General features: G+C 30.9%; 1 protein-coding gene across 8 annotated transcripts in view; it reads right to left on the bottom strand.

Moving 5' to 3' along the window:
* Positions 1-9323, bottom strand: part of Dmd (dystrophin) — a 2092376-nt gene that overhangs the window by 1225013 nt on the left and 858040 nt on the right. For 4 of the 8 annotated variants that reach the window (XM_059250112.1, XM_059250109.1, XM_059250111.1 and 1 more), the window contains 3 exons: positions 5374-5496; positions 2944-3084; positions 48-200 (listed from right to left, as the gene is read on the bottom strand). In XM_059250112.1, coding sequence (XP_059106095.1) covers positions 48-200; positions 2944-3084; positions 5374-5496 — 417 coding nt within the window. The remainder of the gene's footprint in view (positions 1-47; positions 201-2943; positions 3085-5373; positions 5497-9323) is intronic. The other 4 variants (XM_059250113.1, XM_059250110.1, XM_059250114.1 and 1 more) reach the window with 3 other exon arrangements.

Genomic DNA, 9323 nt, shown 5'->3' with positions numbered 1-9323 from the left:
AGTTTCTAGCAGCAAAATCTAGTATTGCCATTCTAAAACAACTTTACCTTTATTTTCCTTTCATCTCTGGGTTCAGGTAGGCTGGCTAATTTTTTTTCAATGTCATCCAAGCATTTCAGGAGGTCATCAGCCTGCCTCTTGTACTGATACCATTGGTGAGAAATTTCTAGGGCCTTTTTTCTTCTTTGAGACCTCAAATCCTGTTCATGATGCAGATATTATTAAAATATCAATATATGTGCATAATATACTCCTTGCTGCAGTTATTTATGCATACTAAATTGAGTCCCTTATCTTTTTAATTGTTTTGTAAAAAATCACATTTAAATACAAAGCATAGATATAAATTACTAAATTATGTATTTATATCTTAAGATCTATGTTCAGAAGCTAAGAAACATGAATAACATAATTTTTTCTTTGGATATTCAAACTTGCTTACAAATCTTAATTATCTAAGGAAATGGTTGCATAGTACATTTGAAACAATTTCATGTATGAATACAATGAACATAACTGGTTAGCTACAAAAGCATTGAGTTGCACTTCACTTTTAAAATACTTAAAATTCTAAAATGCATATGTTCAGTTTGAGGTCAATTAACAAATTTAACACTATATAGACAAACTATATACATTCATTGTTTTAGAAATGTATTTGTAGTTAGGCCATTAATATTGTTGCTTAAAAATGTAGTTATTTTGGAAGCTGAAGAAATGGCTCAATATTTAAGAACATTGGAGGATTCAGGTTTGACTCCCAGTACCCATATGGCTGCTCACAACCATCTGTAACTCCAGTCCCTGGGCATCTGATACCATCTTCTGGCCTCTGCAGGCACTTAATACACATGGTGCACAGAAAAACATACAGGAAAAAATACCCATATACATGAATTTAAAAATCAAGATAATAATTTTAATTAGATATTGTATTAAAGTTGTTCCATGTTATATATAGAGAAGTATAACTATTCTTTATAGAGCTATGATCAAACATGAAAATGAGAAATTAATATCAGAAAACACTTCTTTTTCTTTAAATTCATGCTTAGCCAATATTCTATTATACTAGATCATATTCAAAGTATAAAAATAATTACTATTCCAAAAAGAGTGAACAGTTTTAATCAACTTGGTGATATAAAACAAATAAACTCAATAAATCATCAAAGGAAAAAGTAATTATTGTCTGGCTCATAGAAGTGTACTCAAATTTTTTTGAAATCAATAGAATTAGGTAAAACTCCAGTTTGTACCCCACAGAAATGTAACAGCTCTATCTACAGATTTCATTTCTTCAAAGAGGTAGCAATTGGGTTTTATATCCACGTTAATATGAATTAAAAATACCAACGAAGAACTGAAAGTTTCATTGCTTTGGAAACTTCTAATCTTTTTTAAAATATTTTATAATAATAGTTAACCTTGGCAGGTTAACTACATAACTGTATTTGTTGTAAGTTGGTTTGGCAAACAAAGTTGATTTTTATTAATTACTTGTGGTATGAAGATTTATAATTTACTGTAGTTTGTACTTTGTATGTCATTTCTAAGCCCCATATAAAGGTAATAAATGCCTTGAAAGAGTCCGATGGAATTCTGCTCCCCCTAATGATATACCATGATCCAATCCTGGCACTAATTGAAATGTGACTTATTCATGATACAATGTATATATGGGCATAAAGAAATGATGGTTATAAATCTGGTAGTCCTTTGGTTTCCTTAGAAAGAGGCAATGTGCAATATAGAATATTATTTATAAAAAATACGTATTTGTTAGATGTATGGAAGATGGCTTCTAGATACTGATGACCAATAGCATACATATCCTTGTGTGACTAATCTACAAACTTCTGAAAGCTTTTGTCACAGAAGATTGTGAATTACACAGGTTTCTGATTTCCTGGGCACATTATGTTTTGCTCTTGCATTCCCCTCAAGGAAGAGGGCTTTTCTATTTACTATATTTACCAGCAGTTACCTTTAGAACACCTGCTGGCCAATTAAACTTTCCTTGTTGATTCCTTGCAGGCACAATACTGTGTAATTACATTCTCAGCAGTGTTTATTTGGTTAACAATAGGGGAAAAGATTTCACCCACTTATTTGCATATAGAAAGCAGACTCCATCCACCTTGTAGAGGAATCTAACTATATAGCCATATATGTCTAAAGCAATGGTTCACAATGAAAAACATTACAATTAACAGTATTAGAAAATAAGCCATGAAGGAAAATAGGGAATCTTGTAAATCATATACAAAAATAATGTTTCACAGAATGTTTAGTATATCTAGTTCTATCTAAAGGACTGCCTAGACAGCATTAGAGAAAAATGAACAGTTCATTCTGTTCTTCTTGCACAATACAGATGGGTCACAAGGATACTTGAGTACATATACTACAGCAGATATTATTTTTCAAGCACATTACGAACATTTTTGAGGGTTCCTATATAAATGAAATTAGGCTCTTGTAGATGCCTGCTTTTACAAAGTATCTGTTATGAACACAGTCAAGTTTATTTTTTAAAATGAGGAAATTCTAGGCCCTATTAAACAGTTTACCAAAATACTTGACCTATTGTAAAGAAACAACAGCAGTGGAGGGAATATCAATTGATTATTCTGGCAAGCAGGACAAATACAAAACTAGCTTATAGAAATAAAATGTATTAGAAAATAAATTTATAAACACTGTGAATGATACTTTTAGAGAGCTTTCAATATTACTAAGAAAAAGAACAAAACAAAGTTTATGTTACATATCTCTCAAAACTAGTAGCACAAAAAAATCATAAATAAAGCACACATATTCAAAGGGAAACAGTAATTTTCTGGTAACTAAAATTTTTAAGCAGATTTTATTTATGTACATGGTATTTTACCCTATATACAAAACCCCAGACAAAGCATATTATAATTTGAGCTCTAATACCTTGAGAGCATTATGTTTTTCTTGTAACAGCTGCTGTTTTATCTTTATTTCCTCTCGCTTTCTCTCATCAGTGATTCTTTGTTGTAAGTTGTCTCCTCTTTGCAACAATTCATTTACAGTACCCTCATTGTCTTCACTCTGCTTAAAAACAACAAGTACAGTCTTCATTTACAGTACCCTCACTGTCTTCACTCTGATTAAAAACAACAAGTACAGTCTTCATTTACAGTACCCTCACTGTCTTCACTCTGATTAAAAACAAGTACAGTCTTCATTTACAGTACCCTCATTGTCTTCACTCTGATTAAAAACAACAAGTACAGTCTTCATTTGGATTTTTACAAAGCTGTACATGGTTAACAGAGATAATCCAACATATTTAAATACATGCAAAATCCAATTTAAAATTTTTAGGGGATGGTAGCATAAACTATTACGCTTATATTTCTTTTACAATTAGATAGAAAACATAATTCCTGTGTATCTCTTCTGAAGACAGATTTTGAGGACACCGATGGAGACTAAGGCATTTTCAGTCATAAAAGTTATGATTTTCTGGAAAAATAATGTTTTGGACTTTATTTTGATTACAGTTAAACAAATTAAAAATGTATGGAGAAATAAATTAATCTTCTCACTCCCAATGTTAATTGATCTATATCTGTATGGTAAATTTTACATACTAATCATTGTTTTATATTTAAACCTAAATGCTCAAATTTAGAATACAGAGCATTAATAAAAATGATGGAGAAATTTGTCACATATTTAAAATAGTCAATTTCTGAAATGACACATAATTATGCTAAGTTTAAGCAAAGAAAATAATACTATGAGTATGTATTAAAATAACTTCAAAATTTTTCAATTCTCATTTTGTTTTTTTCTCTAAGAACCATGGATTAATTCTATTTACTAAAATATATTATTTGAAAAAATGAATATAAAAATAAAATACTATTACACGTTTACATTTGTGCATCTCTCGTTTCTTGTTACTCAACTCCAAATATGAAAACTATTTACTACAAAGCATAGTATGCAATGGTATGCTAATGATAAATGACACATTTATATATACATTTATGATATTACCTATGGTAGTAAATGTAATATATGAAAATCTATGTTTAAATTCCAAAATACATTGTGTTTAAAGGAAATGGGATTTTCTTTACAGGTGTCTATTAACAGTCTAGTTTATATATATGTATATAGTATATAAGTTTATAGATTATAAAAATCATCTATAATAGAATATTTTAATATGTCTTTTGAGACTGTGAAGCAATTTCCATGGCTGAGAAAAAAACATTAATAAAACTAATTTATTCCCCTAAGTGAGTAGTCTATGGCAGGGCTGTGAGTGAAGACAGAGAAGTAGCAACACTTTTTGACTTCTTCACCCTGGAATTTCTTCTTTGACATGAAGTAGAGGTAGCTGGATCTCAGAATTTCGGGAAGTTTCTTCCTGTCTTTCTTTCCATGAGCTGAGATGTGAAGGTCACTAAACTTCTTATGTAAGGAGTACTGATTCGGACAACTCCAAGAAGACAGAAGTAATATGAGTAGAGGCTAAGACTTTTCACAAAACTTTACATTATCTAGGAAGTAAAAATTATATAGTGCTTCCTAATGTTGTTTTCAAGCGTTAAGATGTCTCTAGATACATATATATCTATATGAAAATCTCTAGTGTGATACATGTAAAGCTTAAGTATGCTACAGTGGTAACAGCAGTGGAAGAGGGGAAAAGAACATGCGAAAAAGGAAAGTGAATGTAGCATAAACATACTCAGTGAATAGTGATGTGATGGAGAAATAGTCAAGCCAGAGAGAAATATAAGAGTATTTTGAAATTAACAGGGATTGGAAAAAGATGCTCTGAGTTTATGTACAGGCCACATGAATGTATCTCTTTACTCCCATTGAATAAGCAACATGGATATATATATATATATATATATATATATATATATATATATATATATATATAATCAGTATTTTCTTAAATTTTTGGTAAAACCACTTTGTTAGAAACTTTGGCAGACATTTCATGCAATTGTCCTTGCTATTATCAAAAGCATCAGCTATATATATAAATTTTCTGTTAAATTTTAGTTTGTGTCCTGAACGGCTATTTCCTTTTACATTTTGCCTTCTGAATTTAAAAATAGAATAAGCCAAAACAAAATTGAACTATTTTTTAGAAGTTGAGAGTGTTCCCATATGTTCATAAGATGGTAATTTGGCAGTTATAATAACATGTCAAAAGGAATACTTTCCACTTAATAAAATCATTAAAAATAACACTATGTGAATGTTGGCATTCTGAGAATTCAGTTGGAGACATAAGTTATAATATTTCTTTCCAAATATTTACTCATTTTCATTCCCAGCTCATTCACACTTTCATCATAACCAATTTACCATATCTTTATTGAAGTCTTCCTCTTTCAGATTCACCCCCTGCTGAATTTCAGCCTCCAGTGGTTCAAGCAATTTTTGTATATCTGAGTTAAACTGCTCCAATTCCTTCAAAGGAATGGAGGCCTAAAAAAAAAAGATAGTGCTAATTTAAATCAAAATTACTTTTTATTAGAAACATAAACCAAATGAAATACATTTATTCAGCCCCCTGTTGCTAAAATAATGACATGCATTATGTTTCCATATTAAAGTTTATGAAGGTTTTGAAATACAACTGGGAAGTGCTCGAGAATGCATATATGGAAAAACACTTGTCATCAGAGCTGAACATACGTGCAAGAAAATGTGATTCATCATTCCAGAATATCAAAAGAGACAATTTACATATATTTGTCTGTGCTAATTTCTAATATTCTAAGGTTAACTTTTATCTTATTTTAGGCATTCTGATAGTATAAAATTTAAGTAAATGTGTCTGTCCAAAATTGCCACATTCATCAATAACAGTAACCTTGGGTAAAATTAGGAATTTTTACCTTATTTTTAGATAAACAATGTGGCAATCTGCTCACATATTTCAAATGTTATTTTTATGATGGTATAAATTCCTGGTATGCTCTCATAAGACAACACTATTAGCTTGCTCCAGGAATGTTTTCTTAGGTGGCATAAATAAATTCTTATGAATGAAACCGAAATATTTTATATACTTTACAACATATTTAAATCAGAAACTGATATTGATCATGATCTCAACATTCTTAATAATCCTTTGATTTCCTACACAAAACATACAAAAATGCATGAAAAGACATTGGAAATAAAATATGCAAAAGAACAAGTAATCATTCAATTTCTGTTAATAAACTGTAGTTTTACTCTTTTGAGCATTATGTTGTATTTAAATCTGTTAATATTATAACACTAGAAATTATTTTTCACCTGAGCAATTTAAAAAACCCACAGATAGTGGAAAAAAATAATCTGGATTTCTTCCAGAACTATTTCATGTTATGGAAATAAGAAAATGCCCATGCATTTTTTGCCCAAGGTTGGGTTAATTTTATGAGGTTTGTTTCCTATCCTTTCCTATCCATATTACCAGTTATATCTTGTTACTACCATTTGTAGACGAAAGGTTCTGGGAGAAAATTTGGATTAGTCCTCAAAGAAAAAAATGAATATTTAAAGGTAATCTGTTAGTAGTGGGAGACTGACTATACTATTGTTATTCATAAGAGAATAACTATAACATAAAATGTGAACAATGACACATCGTCAATGTTCTTCTCCCTGTCCAGTGAATAGGGTCCTTTTAAAATGACTATCATAGTAGTATTCCTTCAGATTTTAATGATGCTTAGTCATTTGAAATACCATAAGTTTTAAAAGGGTGGAAACTGGAATACCCCAAATTTAAAGGAAATTATAGTCTTTCAATTAGGTTCATACTGCCACAGTTCACATGCATATAGTGTCCAAATGTCTTTACAATACCTATTCGTGATACTTTAAATTATGGATTTGTTGTTCACTTTTGCTGATACTCAGTGAGAACAACTCACTGTTCAACATGAATTTTGGGTTAGGAAATAAATGCTTAAAGTAACCTTTTTCACTAACTTGATATCAAAATAACACAAGTCTATCTGTGGTTAGATTTACATGTTTTGCTCCACCTGCTTCTTTGCTAGTTCATCATCTGTTCACATACTCAATAGAACAGTTTCAAGTGCTTGGTATGTGGTTCCTGTGACCCTGTCCCAATGCTTTTTCCATAATTAATTGTTTTTCGAAGCCCGTGTCTTTTACATTGGTACATTTAGCTGTGAACTTACTCTTGATTTCCAGTCTAAATTTCCCAATGGCTAACCCATTTCTTGAATTCAATATATCTGGAACTGAACTTATTATCTTTTCTTCACGGTCTATCTGACCCCATTTTACCTAATTTTGTTAGACCACATTTCGATTCTCAGCCAACCATTCTCAAAACACAAATCATGAAATCATGTTGTTCTTGGATACATTCTCTGATCTTGGCTATCCTTGGATCTAACAGATATCAAATATAAATTAATTGCCTATAATCCACTTTCTTCGTAGTCCCAGTAATATCAAAGATCTCCAAAGAGGTGTCCAATTCCCTTCCTTACCAAACAGCTACATCCAGTGCACAGTGACCAGGTCAATACGGCTCCCAAATTAGCATTGCTGAGATTGTGTTTTGGCTGTGCAGGATCCTTACATATCTACTAAAAACAAACAAGGCATAGCCTCCAGAATGATAGTCATATCTTAATCTTTTCTTGAGGATCTTTCTAGGTTTATTTATGCCTTCCTGATATAGGATTGTTTTTTAGGCCATTTGGTCACTCTGAGTTATTGTCTCTCAAGCTTCTTATAATGCCTCTAATCTAGCAAAGAAAATAAGTTTTTGATTTAAATTCATATATTGAAATTGGGTTTTACACACTAGCTGATGAATCTTAGCCAACATTTGCTTTTATATTTTCTAGAGCATGGAATATTTTATCTGTAACACTGGGGGGAAAAAAAAGCACATCTACTTCATGTGAATGGTATGAGGATCAAATGTGTTAAATGTTTACCTTATATATAATGAATGTTCAGTGAACATCTCTTATCATTGCTTCCCAAAGTCCTATGCAGCTGTGTGATACAAATTAATGCTCAATGTATCTTGCCTCAAATGCTCACCTCTGTGTCATAGCCATTGTCTGGTGTTACTATTTTGGAAATGTATCTAAAGGATAAACAATTCTTGGTTTTATGATTTTATTTTCCAAAATAATTATAGAAAAATAATATAATTTAATTCTAATGTTATCATGGAGAAATTTAGGTGCCAGGTTGGAAAATGAATCAAACTGGAAAGAAAACCTGGTGCAACAGCCTATCGTATTATAGAAAATAGTCTGAAGGAAGATGATAACGTGCTTGTGGTTTGTCCTCTGAAGTTTTTTTTTTTTTTTTTTTTTTTTTTTCTGAGACAGGGTTTCTCTGTGTAGCTTTGTGCCTTTCCTAGAACTTGCTTTGTAGATCAGGCTGGCCTTGAACTCACAGAGATCCACCTGCCTCTGCCTCCCAAGTGCTGGGATTAAAGGCATGCATATTTTTATTAGTAGTTATTTGGAGAAATAACTTTAGAATCAGTGAGACAAGATACACTATCTGTTAAAATAGATTTGTTTCTTTATATCTCGAGTTATTTCTGCTATGGAATAGGTACTCCAAAATATTTTTTTCTAGAAAAGTAAGTAAACATTACTATAGCAATGTAATGGCATAGCAGAATGAATGTTGTAAGGAGTTTAGTAAGATTTTATATTTGATCTCTGCTTGAGATCAAATCCAGAGTATTTTTCATGGTAGTCAAACTCTCTACCCTGAGCTATTTGTCTTCCATGATGCTCAATTTCCAAACAGAAAATTCAAAAGATCTAATTGGTGCTCTGCAATTCATATGTAAAATATATCAACAACCGGGATAAAAGATACGAAGAGCATGATATCATCATATACAAAAAGTAAAACCCAAATGAAAACAACAAAAAGCTACCAATAATGAAGTACTAATGTAAAAATACTTTAGGCAATACTACTACAAAAATGAATACATATTCACACAAAGAATAAAAACTTAAACACTGTTTTTTGGGGGGAGTTGTTCTATTTTTAGCAAAAAGGGAAGGGTCTAGAATTCTTGATGTAAAACTACACTTTGTAAAAGACTACTAGTCAGGCTAGAGATTAAAAACTATGACTATATTTCTAAAATGAATACTCTAAGTGAATAGGTTGAAAGTATTTGCAGACTGAACATTAGGCTACATAAGATAAGTTTAGGATTGGGACTTTCTCAAGCTTTATTAGGAGTAGCAAGTTTTTTATTGCTGAAAATAAATAGACACTAAATAGTGATGCAT

Source organism: Peromyscus eremicus, chromosome X (genome assembly GCF_949786415.1).
Source record: "Peromyscus eremicus chromosome X, PerEre_H2_v1, whole genome shotgun sequence".
Taxonomy (NCBI): Eukaryota; Metazoa; Chordata; class Mammalia; order Rodentia; family Cricetidae; genus Peromyscus; species Peromyscus eremicus.
Note: the sequence above shows the minus strand (reverse complement) of the source record. Positions and strands in the feature narration are given on the sequence as shown.